The sequence below is a fragment of the Mixophyes fleayi genome, chromosome 5, assembly GCF_038048845.1.
Source record: "Mixophyes fleayi isolate aMixFle1 chromosome 5, aMixFle1.hap1, whole genome shotgun sequence".
NCBI lineage: Eukaryota > Metazoa > Chordata > Amphibia > Anura > Limnodynastidae > Mixophyes > Mixophyes fleayi.
Window position 1 is genome coordinate 250,255,182 of NC_134406.1, and position 21,756 is coordinate 250,276,937.

Below are 21,756 nucleotides of genomic sequence, written 5' to 3' on the forward strand. Positions count from 1 at the left end.
TTTTATGAGAATTTCATATTATAAATGTGCATGCCTCCTGGAAAGAGTTTCTTCACAAGATGAGCATTGTGGTACAGAAACATTCCAGCCAGGGTGTTAGAGCCAAGTTCCGGAGCCTAAGGTAAAAGGACGGCCTGTGAAACGCGTACTTTGGATGAGTCTATCCGGGTTACCTGACTACTATGCTGGTGCGGAACATCCTGCAAAAGTACCACTGTCCTTTTATCAAAATCTGTATCGCCCCCAAATCTATATTGAATTTACCAGCGGTGTACGGGATATTATATACTTACCATGCGCTCATATTGCTTTTAACTAATCTATTTAAAGTATTCTGTTATTGTGTCTTGGTTTCCAAAATGGTTTTGGTCAGCAAAATGATAAAAATCTTCTTTGTAACCAGTTGGATATATGGGGCCTGATTCATTAAGGAAAGTAAGGCAAAAAAATTAGTAAGTTTTCTCCTGGACAGAACCATGTTACCAGGCGCCGGCTGGCAAAGTTCATCCCGAGGGGCGCATAGGCGGCCGCATCACATGACACGCGATGTGGCCCCCCCAGCCCAGCCCTCCCCTGCATGTTACAATGCAAGGGGTGCAAATGAGTTTATTATTTTGCACATAAGTTAAATACTGGCTGTTTTTTCATGTAGCACACAAATGCTTGATAGCTTTATGGTTACACTGAAATTTAAAGTTCATCCAGGGCATGCCTTACCCCAACTATAAATCTGTCCCCACATTTTAAATGTATCTGCCCCCTCCAAAACAACATGGTTTTGATAAGGTGCAAAGCTACTCCTTTTTTTGCTTTACTTTCCTTAATGAATCAGGCCCATGACCTTTATTTCGTATAGAGGGACATTACACACATCTGTTACACACACCTTTATGAAAGAATTTTCCATTGTGAATGGAGTCCTGAAAAAAGTATGTGTGCTTCTAACGTGTTTTTTAGATTTAATAACTTTGAATGGAGCCCTGTGTATTGTTTTAAAATTGCATATATCCTGCAATGCAAGTGGGGACACATGGACACCAATGGCCTGAAAACAGTTGTAACAGGTGCGGATAGTCTCTCACAACAGAACCAAAGAGGCATTTTCAGCAATTTATTTATCAGCAAACTCTAAGGCAAGCCAAACCTAGACAAAGCTGGAGGAAACAAAGGTAACTGAGACATACCTGTAACTATGTCATTGGTTTAAATGACTAGCCTTTTGTTTTGGGGCATAACCTACATCTCCAGCAATGACATTCGGAGAGCATGCCAAGTGAAGCTCCACCCCTGAGGTGTGTGCCGTTGGGGGGAAGCAAGAGGAATCTTTCAAGTCCATCATGTAAAGGTACACATACGTCCTGGTACATACATGCCACCTCCCAAAGGAGAAGCGTACATACTACAAAAAAAGATGGGAGGAGGACAACTGGTGGAGGAAAGTGATTATCTGGCTGTTTTGAGGACCTGTATGAAAGGTAGGGATTGAGTGTGAACTCTGGAGACAAGTCTGTTCCAAAATTTGACTTTTATTAGATCTACAGTGAAGACACAGCAAATCAGTGAGAATGGTCAGGTTCAGTTAACAGCACTGTCTGACAAAAGATTAACATAGTGTGGGTTTCTACAGTACACTCATTCCTCAAGGACTGACAACTTTACACTGAGTTTACTAAGCCTTATAAAGGAAATGAGTACACTCAGTGTGTGAACACAGTGGCTCTATAACACACTTCTTGAAGACGTTATCCCTTTCCTCCACCTTGCTACATGCCTCCTCCATTAGAAGCTAGTTTGAACCAACTAAGGTGCTAGATCAGCACTTAAGTCCTAGCAAAAATACCTATGTTGATGTGTAGGCATGCTGTGCAATGGTGAACCTCAAAAGAGAGGACTTCGATCTGATTTGAACCTCCTTCTCTCTGAATCCACTGCCTCGGCCCTGAAACGGCTGAGGCAGACGTTCTACGAGAAGGGAGATAAAGCTGACAGAATATTAGCCACCCGTCTGAGGGCTCAGAGATCTCAAAACAACGTCATGGCCTTGAAGTCTCCTTCTGGCTCACCCATCTACTGTCCTGACCAGATAGGGTGTGAGTTTCTGAAATTTTATTCAACACTATATAATGTGGAGGCTCTAAATCCTGGGTGCGCTCCACCTGCAGACACTATAGCGGCTTTCTTGAGACAAGCTCATCTCCCTACCCTGTCCAGTAGCCTGATTCAACAACTAAATGAGGAAATTACATCGGAGAAAATACTGGCAGTTATCAAGGCCCAAAAGACCTCCAAGGCCCCAGGGCCTGATGGCTTCTCCGCAGCCTACTATAAAAGATTTTCCCAGACCCTGGTTCCCTACCTCCGATCCCTGTTCAATGCTGTCTGGCGTGGTGACCCCTTCCCTAAATCCATGTTAGAGGTGCGTATTGTAGTCATACATAAGGAGGGGAAGGATCCTAGCGACTGTGCAAGCTACCGACCCATCTCCCTTCTTAATGTCAATATTAAGATATATGCAAAGATCCTGGCCACCCGCCTGAATGGAGTCCTTCTGGATCTAATCCACTATGACCAGGTGGGCTTCATCCCGGGTCGCCAGGCTAGGGATAACACTCGCCGTGCGATAGACCTGGTTCAAATTATTAATCAAAGACGTCTTCCGGCCATGATGCTTTCTCTGGATGCCGAGAAGGCGTTCGATCGAATTTCTTGGGATTTTATGACCCTTGCTCTGAAGGCGTACAGCTTCTCGGCTGAATTTTTGACTGGGGTATCTGCCCTATATAACTCTCCCTCAGCTAGGGTCCTGGTTAACGGCTCTTTATCTGACCCTCTCTCCCTCTCCAATGGGACGAGGCAGGGCTGCCCCCTATTGCCCTTAATATTTGCACTAGTTATAGAACCCTTGGCGGCAATGATCCGACAGACGGCGTCGATTTCAGGTGTGGCAGTGGGGCGGCGGGAATTCAAGGTCGCTCTCTTTGCTGATGACATACTTCTCTCTCTGACAAACCCTCAGGAGTCGTTACCCGCTTTATATAAACTTATGGATGAATATGGCCTCCTGTCTGGCTATAAAATTAATTTTGCTAAATCGGAGGCCATGCTCCTCCTTCCCTCAAGACCAGTTTACAGACCAATTTCGCACTACGCTGGCAGGCGAATAAGATTAAGTATCTCAGAGTTTATATCACCTTGACTTATGATAGATTATATCGGGAAAACTTCCCCCCTCTTCTGACCAAAATCAAACAGGACCTAGAGATGTGGAAGAGCTATATCATATCGTGGCTGGGGAGGATTATTGCTATCAAGACGAACCTGATCCCTAAACTTCTATATCTTTTTCAGACTCTTCCGGTGAGGGTCCCTGACTCTGTATTTAGAGATCTGCATTCCTCCTTCCTAAAGTTTATATGGCGTGCCAAGCCCCCTAGAATTTCGGTGGCAGTACTTAAAAAGCCCAGGGCCCGGGGAGGCAGAGGATTTCCAGACATTAAATTTTATTATTTGGCATCCCATCTGACCCAGGTGGCGGTAACCTATGCCCCTTATCAGTCCATAGCATGGGTGGACCTGGAGACCCACTTTGTTGGGGTCCCCTCTATGGCATCACTCTGGGGCCTGGCTAATGTGGATAGACCACCAGCGGCCTCCTTTCTTCAATCTCTTAAATTCTATTTGTCCCTTTGGGACTCATGACGGGTCAAATATAAATTGTCCTCCCCTATCTCACCTCTGACTCCTCTCTGGAAGAACCCACACTTCCCTCCCAACAATTCAGCACAGCAATTTAAACATTGGATGAAGGCGGGAATTCGGGTGGTTTTCGGACCTGGCAGTCAATCAAAATTGGGCCTCTATGTCGGAGCTTCACCACAGTTTTGAGCCGTTTCGCTTACTCTTTTTTGAGTACTTCCAGGTCCGACACTTCGCTATGTCTATGCCTTCCCAGGACGTTCTCCGGACCCTTACTTCCTTCGAGTATATGTGTCTACATTCCCCTCTTACTAAAGGGATGTCCCGGATATATAATTGGCTCATAGAATATACCTTTGATACCCCAGGCCGACATGAGCGGGAATGGGAAAATGACCTGGGACCTCCTCCAGATGACTCATGCTGGGAGGAGATCAGGGAGGGGATTGCCAAGAGCTCGATCTCTACATTAAGGAAACAGCCTACAAAGTGTACTATAGGTGGTACTATACTCCTGATAGGCTGTCTCAAATGTTTCCCACGGCCAGAGAGGCACGATGCTACATATATGGTGGACCTGCCCTCGCATAGTTCCCTTCTGGAATATGGTTCTTACACTTATAAATTATGTGTCAGAACAACAGATAAATAAAGACCCCTGGTCATTCCTTCTCTCTCGCCCTATACCTGATGAGAGCGCGCCTTCTAACAAGCTAATCTCCCATATCTTGGCAGCTGCTAAATCCCTAATAGCAAAACATTGGAAAGACCCCAATGGTCCCTTCATGCAGGAATTACGGTCTTACATAGGACATGTCGCAAGCATGGAGAGTATAACGTGCTACCTTCACGATAAATCATATAACTTTGATAAGTTGTGGGCCCCATGGTACTCACTAGAAGGCCGCTGCGGTCTGTCCAGTATGGCTCCCCCTCCCGCAGGTGGAATAAAGCTCTTGGGCCGCCTCCGGATCCCCTAGGTTGGATGCGGCGTGTTGCTGGTGAGTAATGTATGTCTGTTATTTATTTAGTTTTTATTTAGTTTTTTTCTCGCTAATTTAACCACGTGGTTTATTTTTTCCTACCAGTGTTCCATGTTCTTGTTTTTTGTTTTTTTTTCTGTTAGCAATATTGTAAATTGTATCTGTGCCTTTCTACCTCCCATCCCTTCTCACTCTTCCCATCCCCCTTCTCGACCCCCACCTATATAAATGTATAAAACACAGAGGAGACACCTCGTATATTAATACTTTTATGTTCAATATGTTGACTGTATTTTTCCTGTTGTTTCCTCTTTAAAGAGTTTTTTTCTTAAAAAAAGAGAGGACTTCGAGGGCTGGGTACTATCTGGTTAAGCAACCACTGGCATCCCCAATGGATTGTAAACATTTCAGTGGGACAACCACAAAATGAACCAAGGTATCAAAGAAGAGGCTCTACTAAAACTCTCCTTTATGATGAAGCACTGCTTTCCACTGCAGAGTACTGAATCTCTATGCTTATACACACTCCTTGCCACCTCATCTGCTCTACCAACCGCCTACCACACTGATTAGCTCTTCCCACTCCCACCTCCGGGGCTGTTCCCCAGCTCTGGAATGATCTCACACACCCAATCAGGTTAGCCTCTACTCTCCAAGGCTTCAAGCGTGCCTTTAAAACTCACTTCTATATTCAAGCCTATCAGCCTTCCTCCTAATTCCTTTGCCTTGGCTATAACCTTTACTCCTCCACTTGGTAACACCGTATTTATGTCTCCCCCTACCCTTTTGGATGTAAGCTCTCACAGGCAGGGCCCTGGTGTTCTCTTTATATCACCCTCTGAACCTCTAGGACTGCTTCCCTGGCCCTGTCTTCCCAAGCCCAGGACTACTTCACATTGGACATTACCATCACTCTCACTCACTGTCCTTGTTCTGCATTATCAAGTTATCTGTGTGTAATTTGTTTAATCAGTAATTCTGGTCTTTATTTTTCATTTATTATGTAATGCGTTATGGATCATATCAGCTGGACCTTTTGTGGTGCCATATAAATAAAATATAATAATAAAAATAATAATGTACAAGATCGCATGTTGTACACCCTAAAAGTCCTAACACAGGACTTCCCCAAAACCTACATCAAAGGCATCAGTTTGGAGAGCAAAAGTCAGACCCTCACAAACACATCCAGACATTTGCTTTTGTAATACTTTATTTTGAAAAAACATACGTAGTAAGTACAATCAGTACAGAAAATGAGAAGAGCAACATATACAAGGTCCATGTTTTGTTAGAAATATATAAAACAGTTTTCAATAAACAGTAACATCAAACAACTTTTGTGGGATGGGAGGGGCGGGAAGGACGGAACAGAAAGAAAAGAGAGAGCGGAAGGCGTTATCACAGAAAAAGCATTAAGTATGTTCTTGAACGGTAGTAGATGCACTTATTCTATGTTCCATTTTGAGAGAAGAGGGCAGCTCACATGAAAAAAGGAAGAAGAAAGGCCCAAATGTATACTGGTGGGCCTCTAGATGTGGGTAGGGCTTTGTCAACTTTGTCAAGAGCTAGGAAGACCAAACTTGATTAAAGAGGTTCAGTCTATCACTGGGGTAGTAAGCAATCTTTTACATTGACCGTTGAAAGAGGAGGTGTATCTACTTGCTTCCAGTGGGATGTGATAGCTGATTTGGCAACCACTAACACAGTGGATTCCAAACTTTTTCAGTTCAAGCACCCTTAGGGTCTCCAAATTTTTTTCCAGGCACCCCTAAGCCAAAATAATTACCAAGTAGTCCCCCGCCTTGCTTACCACTGGCCCTGACCGAAGCACCCCTATAAGATCTCCAAGGCACCCCAGGGAGCCTGTTTTGTTAATATACTTGTTAATCAGTTCATCAGGACACTGAAGCATGGGTGGGCACTGCTGAGCTCTTTATTTAGCCATTTGCAGACTCCGGGTACATTGCACACTGCCCCACACCCACTTCCCAGCATTCCCCATGGTCTTAGGGACCATCACTAAAGATTCAAGCTTAAACATATTAGGGAGTGTCTACAAACATTAAGCATATCTAATGCAATAACATCACAGAGCCTAGGTGCACTGTTTGGGAACCACTGCGCTAACACATGGGAAGCAATTTTCATTGAGTGTCTAGATGGGAAAGGGGAAGACCAAAGGATATTTAGGGATCCAAACTTCCATAATGGAGCTCAGAATTCTGTTTTTTGTTGTAAAACAATTATATCTTAGGGCAGGTCCTCCTGCCCAGGACTGCACAATACATTAAAAATAAATAAAAAGCATAACCCCCCCACCCTCCAAACAAATTAACCCTAGTGCTGGTAGTAGCAAAATCAGGGGGACAAAAATTGTTCCTCCCCAATTTCATTACAACCAGCACTCAACTGTGGCAGCCGGGATGGTGGCACTATAGCAGGGGAACCCGCTGGATGGGGTTCCCCTGCCATAGTAATACTCAGACCCAGGCTGGTCAGCACGGCTCTTCCCACACCCCTGGGCGGTGGATGTGAGGTAATAAAATGGTTAAGTGTTAGAAAGATACTATGTTGAGTTGGTGCACTACAGGATCCAGCAAGCTGTCTGGGCATGTTGGTGTTTTAGTACTACAAGCACCAGCATAACCATGGCTGCCTGGGTATGCTGGAACTTGGGGAACCACAAGTGCCAGCATACCCTGGCACCCAGGGCACACTGTGTCCTGTAGTGCACCAAGTTGAAATTGAAATAAAACACACACCTCGTTTAAACTACCAAATTGTATTTAAAAATAAAAAACCTCATTCATACTCAACAACATCTGTGTTTTTCATCTGTACAGAACCAAATCTTATAAGCTTTGCCAAAAATATCTAATAAACTTATTCCAAGGGTTTTAAAAACAAACAAAAAAAAAGCTGGTAAAATTAGTCCATGGATGTTTAAAAAATCTTCTTTTCTTCCCGCTTGAATCCCCATAATAATCTTCTGAACATGCTTGGCAAAATAAAACAAATATTCAAATGACGCACCCTATTTTCTACAGTGACGAAGTTCCGCCATAGAATGCAAAACCGACAGCCGCTAGGTCTATTTATAAACTGGAGCCTTCGGCTCTGACAGCGTGTGAAAGTCCCAGGTTATAAATAGATCTACTTTTTTTTTTATTTCTATGCATTCTTTTGGGATTTTATATTTCACATGTGCATTGGACGTATCCTGCAGAGTATTGGCTATCAGAGCAGAGAACACCTAGACCCGAATTCAACAGACGTATCTTCAAATCTTCTCCTATCTGAAAACTGATGTACGTATTCTCGATTTACATTCCTTTTTCCGTGCCTTAATAAATCAAGCCAAAGATGTCTGATTTGGTGGCAGGCCAAGGAAGGAGTACGTGCTAACAGTGCAGTTTATTTTAAGATTAAATGAAATGATAAGTACTAGGGATACACTTTTACAGAAATAGTTGTTTAACGTCTTCACCACCTTTTTGGCAAGTCAGTTTCTAAAAATACAATACATCCATATTTGCCAGTATTTTAAAATAATTTCCAGGGACACTTTGGTACTGAACAAAATGCATCATGGATTGTACTGTTTAGTTAGGATGGCAAGGGCATGGCATATTTACTGAAAATGGTTATATAATATCATTTTTATGCATTTAATAGTCATATTCCATAAATATTAAGTTATAAAGCTGAAAATTAGAATAGATAGTGATAACTGCATAGTGTATACAGAATATCAGACATTCTACTGTGCAGTTTGTCAGTTCTGAAACAAAGAACATCCCCAGAGACAGATGTTTATATCCTGGAGGGTTATGCTATGTGTATCCCTCAATACAATAAATGAACAATGTGTTAAACCTGGTCTCTGTAACCCTAGCAGCAGTAATACAGTCACATACAGGTTTACTGAGTGGGAGGAGCCCACAGCAACACCACGCCCATTTCCCCAGCATCCTCTGGTGTGTCCCTGCCGCTTCCTGCTCTGTGCTTGTGCTGTTTGGGAGGGGGAGTGAAGCAGAGCACCAGCAGCAACAACACAGAGCGAACATGCTAGCTAGCCTCACTCAATGTGACATGATAACTGTCCAATCAGGAGACGGGCTGAGTGCTGAGTAGCCCAATCAGCGTGCACTAAGCGCCTGGGGTCGGTGCTTGCAGCTGCGCAGGCTGGGTTGACGTGTGGTACGGAGGAGGGGATCAGTGATAGGAAGATGATGGAAGTTGTACGGAGTTAGTGACTATTCCGTTCCGGGCAGTCTGTGTGTTATTGCTGGGGGTGTCTGATCGGAGTCATCCAACATGGAGCATCCTGCGCCAAAGAGGTGAGGATTACAGGGCGTCATTCCTCTGGGGAGGTGGGCAGAGGGCCTTGGGGGAAGAGGGGGGTCAGCACTAAGACCAGGCCTTCATTCTAGTGTCCAAGCTGTCATCTCTCAGAGCTCACTCACTGGGATCATTCATGTTCTGTTACTTTCCTGACACACATTATACTGTCATAAATTACATGATCACCAGTAATACTTCAGTGTCTGATAAATTACTATGTATCAGTACCACTTCAATGTCTAAATTACAATATGCTTCAGTGTCCCATATCTTACAATGTGTCATGTCTTACAATAAATCAGTACTGCCTCATGTCTTATAATGTATCAGTACTGCCTCATGTCTTATAATGTATCAGTACCACTTCATGTCTTATAATGTATCAGTACCACTTCATGTCTTATAATGTATCAGTACCACTTCATGTCTTGTAATGTATCAGTACTGCTTCATGTCTTGTAATGTGTCAGTACTGCTTCATGTCTTGTAATGTGTCAGTACTGCTTCATGTCTTGTAATGTGTCAGTACTGCTTCATGTCTTATAATGTATCAGTACCACTTCATGTTTTATAATGTATCAGTACCACTTCATGTCTTATAATGTATCAGTACCACTTCATGTCTTATAATGTATCAGTACCACTTCATGTCTTATAATGTATCAGTACCACTTCATGTCTTATAATGTATCAGTACCACTTCATGTCTTATAATGTATCAGTACCGCTTCATGTGACATGTCTTGTAATGTGTCAGTACCGCTTCATTTTACATGTCTTGTAATGTGTCAGTACCGCTTCATTTCACATGTCTTATAATGTGTCAGTACCGCTTCATGTCACATGTCTTGTAATGTGTCAGTACCGCTTCATGTCTTATAATGTATCGGTGCCACTTCATGTGACATGTCTTATAATGTATCAACGTCGCTGCCTCACAGCGCTGGGCCATTAGCTCTGTGAAGTTTGTATAGGCTTCTTCCAGGTGTTCCAGTGTACTCCCATAGTCCAAAAACATACTGGTATGTTAATTGGCTGCTGACAAAATAGACCCTAGTGTGTGTGGTGGAGAATATAGAGTGAGCTCCAATGGGGCAGGGTCTGGTGTGAATGATTACATATTCTCTGTACAGTGCTGCTATATAAACTATAATAATTATTAGTACTTTGTAAATAATCCCCAACATTTCATGTGTCCTGTTCTTTAAGTATCATTTGACAGAATAATAATGGTCCTTGAGCTGAACCAAAGTGTCCCCTTAGAAAAATATCAGTAACAACAGCTTTGAAGAAAGCTGAGGTAAAATTCATAAGCAGCATTCTCAGGCAATTATATACACTGTCATCTCAATAAAACAAATTTGTGAATTTGATGTCACAGTTTAAAATTCACTTACACGTAGTGGAGATGGCCTACTAATATACTAGTAACTTAAACCTGCCCTAAGACTTCTCGGTGATGTCACTAATTCCTAATGAACTGATAAGCAGACTTTTCGTTCATACCACAAACTGGCTGCACTCTGTGTAACTGATGGGCACTCTCTAATAATGGCCAAGCGTTGTTTTGTCTCCTGTTCTTTAAAGCGGCTTGTTGGATGTTGAAACAGAATTCTGCATTTTGATATATTTTCTCCTGGTCTTTCAAAAATATTTATCAGAAAATCTGCGATGTTCCACTGTTCAAAAAGTTTAATCATTCTTGCTATATGGATCAACAATTAAATCTTAAAACGCACTCTAAATATGACACTTGGTCCATCCTCATATATGGAGAAACAACATGGTAAATTGCCAAGCTTACCACATGGCGATTGCAGCTTTAATGTATTATTTTCTTGCTGTTGGGTTAAACACATATTCGCTGTTCATGTTTACACCAATTGAATGATGGACCATGAACGCTGCTGGCTCTTTATTGTTTGTCCCCTTATTTTTATTTTTTCAACTCAGAAATGTTTTATTGAAAATTTTTAAACAGTGGATGCAAGCAAAAAAAATTTTGGGGAGGTCGTCCGCAGCGGGGGGTAAGGTCACACTGTCACTGCATTGCAGAGTACATAACAATGGAATATATCGACTCAACACATAACACATTTTGATACATTGATTAAGAACCGGATGACATGGGGACCCGTCGGTTAATTTGACAGATGACCACTCTTACAATGCAGCGATTTTGGGCCAATTGATAAATCTAATATGTACTGAAGCAATATTGAGATAAATGTGTTCCTCAGTAAATCAGCTGTTACTATAGCCATCCTCTTTTAACCTGGAAACTATAGCTTGCCTGCAATGATGTAACCATTGAGTCGTCATCATCGGCTATTTATATAGCACCACTAATTCCGCAGCGCTGTACAGAGAACTTACCAACATCAGTCCCTGTTCCATTGGAGCTTACAGTCTAAATTCTCTAACATACACACAGACAGAGAGAGACTAGGGTCAATTTGATAGCAGCCAATTAACCTACTAATGTCTCGGGTTTGTCAATGTATGATTACACTTTTATTTATAAAAGTAGCTCTTTCATATTAAGGTACTAATGGCCCAGAGTCAGAAAAGAGATCTCGCTCTGTAGTAAATTGAAGACATGGGGGCTCCTTGCCCTGGATAAACTATCCAGTTCTGTTTTATCTCATGCTTGATGTGTATAGACATCATATGATTTTCTTAAATTGTTTTCATCAACAACCATAGTATTGTTTTTGACCTTCTAGGGCTCTGCTTAGCCAGGTCTGGTCTTACAGTTCTTTACTCTATATAAATAGTCTCAACATTATATCTTAAATGGACTCTAATCCCAATTTTTTTTAGCCCATTCTGTTTGTCTATTTTAATATTAAGGAAGTGTATAAACTGTACATGTAACAGATCTTTTGGCATTGGTTTGCAAGTATCTGGGTGAGCGCTCTTCATCATAAGCAATTCTAGTGGTTATCTTTTTGCTGAATCCTCCACCCCCTTTATCTGAATGTCTATATTTTTGCCTTGCCTCCATTAAATCTCCATTTCCCCCCCCCCAACTTGGGAATGCATTTTCCTGTTCTCTGCCTCTGTTTTTGCCCATGTGTACTTTTTTTTTTTTCTTCTTTTCTTCTTCTTCCCCCCTGTGCTGCCTCTTTTGGGCTTGTTTTTCCTTTTTGTCTTTTCTTCTTTGTAGTCTTCCTTTTAGCTTGTTTTTCCTCCATTGCGTCTGTACACCCCCCCCCCCCCGATATTATTCCATGTACCTGTTTTCTTTTTTAATTTTAGCCCCCTTCTCCCCAGTGCTCAGTGGTTTTCACATGCTAACTGGAGTAAGGAATTTATGAATGGTCGCATTTCCCCCTGTTAGTTATCATCCCTTATCATTTATTAAAGAGATCATCCCTGTGGGCAGCACAGTGGCCTAGTGGTTATCTCTCCTGCCTCACAGCACTGGGGTCATGAGTTCGATTCCCGACCATGGCCTTATCTGTGTGGAGTTTGTATGTTCTCCCTGTGTTTGCGTGGGTTTCCTCCGGGTGCTCCGGTTTCCTCCCACACTCCAAAAACATACTGCTAGGTTAATTGGCTGCTATCAAAAATTGACCCTAGTCTCTCTCTCTCTCTATCTCTTTGTCTGTATGTATGTGTTTATGTTAGGGAATTTAGACTGTAAGCTCCAATGGGGCAGGGACTGATGTGAATGAGTTCTCTGTACAGCGCTGCGGAATTAGTGGCGCTATATAAATAAATGATGATGATGATGATGATCCCTGGACAGGCCATCCGATAAAAGGCTGATCCCGCGATGACTTTACTGTAGCATTAACTCCGGGATCTGACATGGAGCCTTTAATGTGCATGTGCGACCTTAGGCTTTTTCGGGAAGTAAGGAAGGGGAGAGCATGAAGGCTGACAGAGAGGGATTCAAAGATCCCTCCCCTCCGCTGCTCTCCCCACAGGGCAGAACAGCTAGCGCCATCGTGGTCAAGCTATGAAAAGCTAGGCTTTTTGGAGCTTGCTAAATTGGCACAGACTGCAGTACCTAATGAAAATTATGGGGACTGTGGTTTAATGCAATATATCTCCTGCGTTAGACTTATGTTAAATAGCCCTGATACGTAAAAATGCCTAAACCATGCAGAAAAAGCTTTTTCCGCAAGGTTTAAGGCTTAATAAATAGTCCCCTAGATCTCGATTTCTTAACTGTAGGAGTTGTTACATACTCCATCTAGTGTAGAGATCCAATTGAAAAGAAAACCCTTTAGCTTTCATCCAATAAAATTGTGAGATTTTCTCTCAATGAGATCACTGCTACTACAGATTTGAAATTAAACCTCTTGTGCAGTATTCTATCTCAATATTAAAATGGAAATTGCTTGACTGAGGCTTGGATTAAATATGTAGTCTCATGGTTGTGCTTATTAGTGGCCTTTCAAATGTTTTTTGTTATTACCTAATATTATATTTTAGAGCCACATATTCCCACTCACACTATTATCATGTCTTCTTCTGGTGAAACCAGCCCTTATGGCACACAGTCATATGTTTCTTCCAAAGAGAGAAGAAGGCCTAGCCCTTCCTAACCTCCATAAGTACCAGGAGACTTGTTTATTGACGCAAAGAAGAAATTTGGTTTCTCTCTAGGTCGAAAGCCTTGGATAGATCTAGAAAGGGTCACTTAGATTACTCTATAGATGACTATAGTTGGATCCCTAAGAAGAGAGCTATCGCTAATAGAATGCTCATAACAACTGTAGCCTCTCTGAACGTATAGGGCAGAATAACTGGATTTGCAGAGGATATATTTACGCTTGTCGAAAAGCATTGCTAAATTGATCCCGTGCCCTAATCTAACCACATGACATACAAGGGGGATGTTAAACCGTCTCTTTTCACAGCGCTAATCGCAATTTCGTCTCCTCTCCCCAATTAGAAATTGGATAAAGGTAGTTACCAGCAGGACCACATATTACAAATGCCTTAGAAGCTTTTCCAAGCAAGGTGAACAAAGTCAGGTGCGAGGGGTTGGATCTCCGATTGGTACAACTTTAATATATCTCCTTAAACACCCCAGAAATCTAGAGTTCAGCTTCAGTGGGTCACTGGTATAAAATTGTATTTAAAAAGAGTAATGGGAGAAATTATTTTGTGAACTCGCATAGCATCTCTATGAGGTAGATTGAATAGGGCGCAAGGTGTCTCCTGAATGTTAGCGGAGACACCTCGCATCGATGTTCTGGCTGGAATCTCACTCAGTTTTCCTTACACTCCATAGAAGTGCGAAGAAGAATAAGCGGAGATTCCTACCCTAATTTCCGGCAATATGCGTATCCGGACATGGCAGTGATGTCCATGCGCCACTTCGCGGCCAGTTGAACCCCTCCATATATGTCTAAATAATTCAGATATGCTTAAAAGCTAATAGATAGTTTTTATTTGACAGTAGAGCGGCTTTCCAAAATTTGGCCAAGTCATTTTGCTGCCACAATTGCAGTGAAGTAGGAGTTATCATATATATCTTCTGGGGTTGCTCTCGCTTTCAAAAGCTCCATGTGGATCCATGATAAATGTGTTCTAGGATACCCATTATTTGCTCCAAGAGCAGTTATTGCTTAACGGTGGAAATACCATCTCCCCCTATCTATAACCAAGAAAATAAGTAAAATTCAATAGTTTTGATGGAGACGATCGGACTGAAATACTCAACCTCTGCCTCTCCGCCTCTCATGAGTGATATAAACGCCATGTGTGTATTAAAGAAGGAGGCTTATCCTCACCGAATCCAAACTGTGGGTCTGATGCACCACTAAACGTTTAATCTAAGCCACTACAAATACATCCTCCAATGCCCGAATAATAGTAAATAGGTTCTTAAGACAGGGCCTTATCTCATCCTTCACATTGCATCACACTACAGACTTTGTAATAACCATTGCAGCAGCCATGTACTATTCACCTGCAAGTGAATGCGCATTATGCAGTTGTCTGTCTCCCATATGTGTCCCTTCAGTCACCCTCCTTCCCTGGTTTCTCTTTTAATGTATCCATGTTACTTGAGAAACTTAAAGATTAATGAAGGAGAAAAAAATGGTTGGTTTCTGGATAGCAATAGCAGCTACATTATTGAAATTGCTCGTCGCAGTCTGCATTAGCCACCAGTTGGACAGCTCTGTATGATACTAGATTAATGGGGTTTTTCGCCTCTGGGATGTAGAGGATTCACATACAGCCCTCTGCCCCAGTGTTCCTGGATAAGCAGAGATCTCTCCCAGTTTGGACAGTGTAGGTGTAGCCTGAAACCTTACAGTGATTCACATTTATCCTGCCGGCTGAGACCCACATTGCTATACTAACACTGGTGGGGTTATAATGAGGATAATGTGGGTCTAAGTGGGGGTTTCCACCTTTTGGGATGGGTTTTATACAAGCTTCTCTTCTCCAGACTAGTAAACGAGTAAGTACCTCTCTTGGGACACCCACAGTACATCTGGGCCAACTGGCATTTGTCCAAGCACAACCCAAATTTCATTTCAACCACTATGTCAGACCAAAGGCTTTCAGAAATCTTACAGCAGTCCCAGTACAAGTAAGGTTCTCGGGACAATGTATTGTACAAAATGTGTGTCCCAGGCGTGGTTAGTCTGTGGGGCAGGGGGTTTGTGAGATCCCCACCAAAGGTAGAAAATTCTATCCCCTCTTTGTGAATCCATCCAAATTATTATACCTGGCTGGGTCTGTTCCCTTACCTGCAGGATAAAGAGGGGAGCACTTATGTGTCATAACATAATAAACGTGATTATATTTATCTAATAAGCTTAAATATCTGCTGGATATTTTCTGTATCCCTTTGTGGGTAGTGCCCTCTTCTTGGTAACAGACCTAACGCCTCTCATCATTGGTACATTGGTTGTTGTCACATCAAGTGTAAGGGATGATCTTTGCTTTGCCACTTGAGATTTTTGTCATATATCAGATCTGTTTTATTCAGTGTCAGCAGTGGAAGTTGCTTCTTGCTGTTTCCATGTTGAGGGCATTCTATACTCTGCAGTGTAAAGTCAGTGTACACTTTCAGGCCCTATATAAAATAGTGCTATAGATGGATTTAGTTGTCTATTTAATATTTCTGCTGCGTTAATAGGGAGTTCAAGGTTAAAGAAAACGCTACATATCAGCATAAGAGCAAATGACAGTCCATTGTTTTGTATCGTTTCCTATGCAAGTTATATTTCATATTTCTCTTCACTGTACTACAATGCATTTTTAATCGAAGGGTCAATTTTGATTGTTATGTAAAGTGTTTGTATAAAAGGCAATTTGATTGCCTTTTGGTTACTGTTGCAATGAATTTGCTGCACAGAACATGGTTCTTTGAGTCTCCGGTGACAGCAGCTACTATTGCATCATTGTCATAGTCTATTTCCAGTTGGACTGCATACATTGAGGGCCCAGATCACATTATAGAGGCTGTAAGTCTATGTGGCAGAAGAATGGAAGTCAAACGCTTTAGAGAGGATAATTCTCTGAATGGGATTTTGTGGCCACCAGCGTCGATCACGGCGATTGGACAATATCATTGATGATATTGCATTATTAGCTCATTTACTTGGTTAATGAATTTCATTATACCAAAACGATGCATTATTTACAAGTATGACTAATTTATGCAGGAATTTCTCATTTAAGGAACATAATATGACTCTGAGGACAAGGTTAATGAAATATTAATAAAGGACCCAGTTGATAGCATGTAGTTGGGAGTCAGTTTAACCTGTGTGTGCCAGCTCTCTGTGCACTAGAATAGCATTGGACTTAAGCAGCTGTGTCTGCTTGTTTGTTTCCTGTAGCCCGCTCTGTTTTCTACAAATGTTCTAAAACAAAGTCTTGAAGCTAAGATGCCAATTTCATATCAATAACTCATTTTAGTGCATAGATTTTTTTTTATTTTTTTTTTATGATTTATGGAAATGTTTAATATTTAGCAATGAAATGCAGTATATCCCATTGCTGAATGCTACATGTAATTCCCTCTTGCAACCTTATCCTCGGCTCAGTTTACCAAATGCCAAAAGGAACAATGGGAAGGTTTGAGCCCAGAGTTCCTGTCGGTAGCTGGAAGACAGGTGCAGGTTTAGAGGATTTATTGGTGTGGAATATTTAGCTACCACACACTGCAGCTGTGTACAACCAGGAAGCCTTGATAAAGCACTTCACCTAAATAATGTCATTTAATGTTCAACCTACCATAGCTGCTCTATAGCTTTTACAAAATACAAACAATTGCTACAATGTGATGAAATATTACTGCACAGGTCTGTGTGGAGCTCATACATTTGTGCTTTCTTATTATGCATTCTCTACTGTTGGGTTTGTAGATGTGTTGTGTCTAGATGTATCTTAAGCTGGCCAAACATTACAGGATTTTCACCCAATTATTGTACTAATCACACGATAAACAACTGTTAGGCATTATTGCATTAGTGTGTACGCTCCCACGATCATATTTTATCCCAACAATGCACATTGTATGGTTTCATTTTTTTTAAACTAACTAAAAGTCATTATCAACAATGGAACGATGTCGGTCAAATTCTGCAGTGTGTAAGCACTCGCTGCCAGCAGTGTAGGCAGATCTCTATGGCGTTTACAGAGTCACAATCTTTTCAGCAGATGGTTATCAGAGATGAAGAACACAGATCTGAAGGTAAATCGTGTAAGTGTGTACAGTAATGGCCAAAAGTTTTGAGAATGACACAAATATTATTTTTCACAAAGTCTGCTGCCTCAGTTTTTATGATGGCAATTTGAATATACTCCAGAATGTCATGAAGAGTGATCAGATGAATTGCAATTAATTTCAAAGTCCCTCTTTGCCATGACAATGGACTTTATCCCAAAAACATTTCCACTGAATTTCAGCCCTGCCACAAAAGGACCAGCTGACATCAGGTCAGTGATTCTCTTGTTAACACAGGTGAGAGTGTTGACAAGGTCAAGGCTGGAGATCACTCTGTCATGCTGATTGAATTAGAATAACAGACTGAAAGCTTTAAAAGGAGGATGGTGCTTGAAATCCTTGTTCTTTCTCTGTTAACCATGGTTATCTGCAAGGAAATATGTGCAGCCATCATTGCTTTGCACAAAAAGGGCTTCACGGGCCAGGATATTGCGGCTAATAAGATTGCACCTAAATCAACCATTTATCGGATTATCAAGAACTTCAAGGAGAGAGGTTCATTAGTTGTGAAGAAGAAACTTCAGGGCGCCCAAGAACATCCAGCAAGCGCTAAAGTTGATTCAGCTGCGGGATCGGGGCACCACCAGTGCAGAGCTTGCTCAGGAATGGCAGGCAGGTGTGAGTGCATCTGCACGCATAGTAAGGCGAAGACTTTTGGAGGATGGCCTGGTGTCAAGAAGGCCAGCAAAGAAGCCACTTCTCCCAAGGAAAAACACCAGGGACAGACTGATATTCAGCAAAAGGTACAGGGATTGGACTGCTGAGGACTGGGGTAAAATTATTTTCTTTGATGAATCCTCTTTCAGATTGGGGCATCTGGAAAAACTCTTGTCCGGAGAAGGAAAGGTGGGCGCTACCATCAGTCCTGTGTGATGTCAAAAGTAAAGCATCCTGAGACCATATATGTGTGGGGTTGCTTCTCGGCCAAGGGAGTTGGCTCACTCCCAAGTTTGCATAAGAACACAGCCATGAATAAAGAATGGTACCAAAACATCCTCCAAGAGCAACTTCTCACAATCATCCAAGAACAGTTTGGTGATGAACAATGCCTTTTCCAGCATGATGGAGCATCTTGCCATATGGCAAAAGTGATTACGGAGTGGCTCTGGGATCAAAACATAGAAATTTTGGGTCCATGGCCAGGTAACTCCCTAGACCTTAATCCCATTGAGAACTTGTGCTCAATCCTCAAGTGGCAGGTGGACAAACAAAAACCCACAAATTCTGACAAACTCCAAGCATTGATTAGGCAAGAATGGGCAGCCATCAGTCAGTATGTGGTCCAGAAGTTGATTGACAGCATGCCAGGGCGAGTTGCAGAGGTCTTCAAAAAGAAGGGTCAACACTGCAAATATTGACTCTTTGAATAAACTTAATTTAATTATCAATAAAAGCCTTTGACACTTATGTAATGCTTGTAATTTTACTTCAGTAAACCATAGCAACATCTGACAAAAAGGACTAAAAACACTAAAACACCAAACTTTGTGAAAACCAATACTTGTGTCATTCTCAAAACATTTGCCCATGACTGTACACATGGATCAGCACGGTCATCGGGACTTTCAATCGTTTGTAAAATCGTTACAGATATCGGGATAACTTTTCTGTAGTGTGTACTCAGCTTTACTAAGTTGCCACAATCATGCCTTGTGTCAGGTCTAACTCATGTCACATAATTTAGTTGTCATGCACCTCTGTGTATTTGTATGTTCATAATAATACTATAAGAGCCACATAACTGTTGTTCTAACAGACCTACTCTTCCTCAGTACAAGTATTCAGGACATTTACACCTTGATACTTGCCAATCTACATAGTGTCTATCTGGGACACTACACAATAGGTTTCCAGATTTCCAAAATCTCAGCTCATTCAAACGTGTTTCTTGCCTAAATACTGTATTGTCTACCTTATACAGTACATTTAAGTTCATCATTGCAGTTTACACTCTTGGTGCCCGTTTATGAAGTAGCATTTTTTTAATTTCCAATAAAGTAAAATATACAAATGGTAATATAATTTATCTTTCTAAGTTTATGTTGATATTTGTACAGTATGTTTGGGAAGAAAATGGGTGCTCCGTTCCTTCCACACGCTTAAAAATCCCACTGAATTGCATTGTATGTTAATTGTAAATGAATCAAAATTATTCCTACTGTGTGTGTGTGTGTTGTGGTAGAGAAGATGGATTGTAAGCTCCACTGCGGCAGTTACTTATGTGAATCATTACATATTCTCTGTAAAGTGATGTGCAATATATAGGCTCTATATAGTTAAAGGTTAATACAGTACTGTGCAAAAGTTTTAGCCAACATCATTGAGTCTGTCTGGGAATACATAAGAGACAGAAGGATTTGTGCAAACCTACATCCACAGAAGATCTGTGGTTAGGTCTCCAAGATGTTTGGAACAACCTCCCTGCTGAGTTCCTTCAAAAACTGTGTGCAAGTGTACCTAGAAGAATTGATGCCGTTTTGAAGGCAAAGGGTGATCACACCAAATATTGATTTGATTTAGATTTCCCTTCATTTTGTTAAAAGATAAAAATAAACTATTGAGACTTCTATTTATGAAAGCATTCTTACTTTGCAGCATTTTTTCCACACCTACCTAAAACTTTTGCACAGTATTGTAAATAACTATGTGTAAACCTGGGTTTATCCTAAAATCCATAGTTTTATAAGTTTTATAATAGAACCCATGTTTATAATTCCCTCAGCTCTGCCTCCTTTTAAGTCCCGGTCTTGTCCATAACTAGTATTTCTACATTATCGAACTCCATAATTGATGCTGCAACTGGTGTATAGATAACTAAAGTAAGTCTGCTTATAAGAAACAATCCAATACAACTGGCAATTGCTTCCAGAAAAGTTAGGAATCCGTCACTGCATGAACACAGATTTGTTAAAGTTCATGAGTGACATTTAGGGGTAAATTTATCAACCTGCGGGTTTGAAAAAGTGGAGATGTTGCCTATAGCAACCAATCAGATTCTAGCTGTCATTTATTTAGTACAATCTACAAATTGACAGCTAGAATCTGATTGGTTGCTATAGGCAACATCTCCACTATTTCAAACCTGCAGTTTAGTAAATATACCCCTTAGACTTGTTTGCCCTCTGTCCCATTAAAGCCTGTGTACAGGAACTGTTAGTTTTGGCCCGTTTCCAAGCACTTACTGCAGAGTTATGCATCCATGTACAGACTTTTCAAAAGGACACGAGTGTCCCAAATAAGTTATTTCTAAAGTGCCAGCATTGTCCACAGCGCAAGTAATAAATTCCGGGCAGTAAAACTTAAATGATTTTAACATTTGCGCAAATATTCCACAATAGAATTGACAACTTTGGTTACAGAGCTTATAATCCAATGGAAATGACACTTGTCCATCTATATACATTAGTCTCATCGCTGAACTCTGTTCGCCTGACTTAAAGGTATGGTAAGTGTCAATATATTACATGCTTAGGGCTGTGACTGTCCTTGCTCCTCTCTCTCAAACGCTAGTGTTCTATCTGCAGTTATCCCATGTTCCACATGTCATGTGATGTATTGACCTCATGTCTGTGTCTTTTTTTTCGTTTTTTTTATTAGCAAACTTAAAAAGCTGAGTGAAGACAGCTTGACGAAACAGCCAGAAGAGGTCTTTGATGTTCTAGAAAAGCTTGGCGAAGGGTAAGTGAAAAATGTAATATTCTTTTTATCACTTGTGCTGGGATTCAGGGATAAAATGGGTTCTGTTAAGTTTGCTTTAAAGCGTGACTGTAAAGTGTTTTACTAGACCTTGTATAATGCATACATTGCAATGTTCTGGGAGATCTCGCTTGTATTTACGTACAGGAACGCTCTAATATTGAAAAAATATTAAATTTGCTCAATGCCAAAATCTTTATATAAAAATACTCTGGCTTTTCATTTCACTTGTGTTGTCCATACTTCAATACCTACAAGCAATGGTTTCTGTAAAGTTAATATGTTGATTTGGATTTTATTATATACAATAGAGGGGGTTTCCGT

General features: G+C 41.2%; 1 protein-coding gene across 1 annotated transcript in view; it reads left to right on the top strand.

The window, feature by feature from the left end:
- The first annotated feature begins 8,785 nt into the window (after positions 1-8,785).
- Positions 8,786-21,756, top strand: part of STK3 (serine/threonine kinase 3) — a 165,787-nt gene continuing 152,816 nt past the window's right edge. Inside the window, exons 1-2 of the mRNA XM_075213874.1 lie at positions 8,786-9,022; positions 21,334-21,414. Of these exons, the coding sequence (XP_075069975.1) occupies positions 9,000-9,022; positions 21,334-21,414 (104 nt within the window). The 5' untranslated portion in view covers positions 8,786-8,999. The remainder of the gene's footprint in view (positions 9,023-21,333; positions 21,415-21,756) is intronic.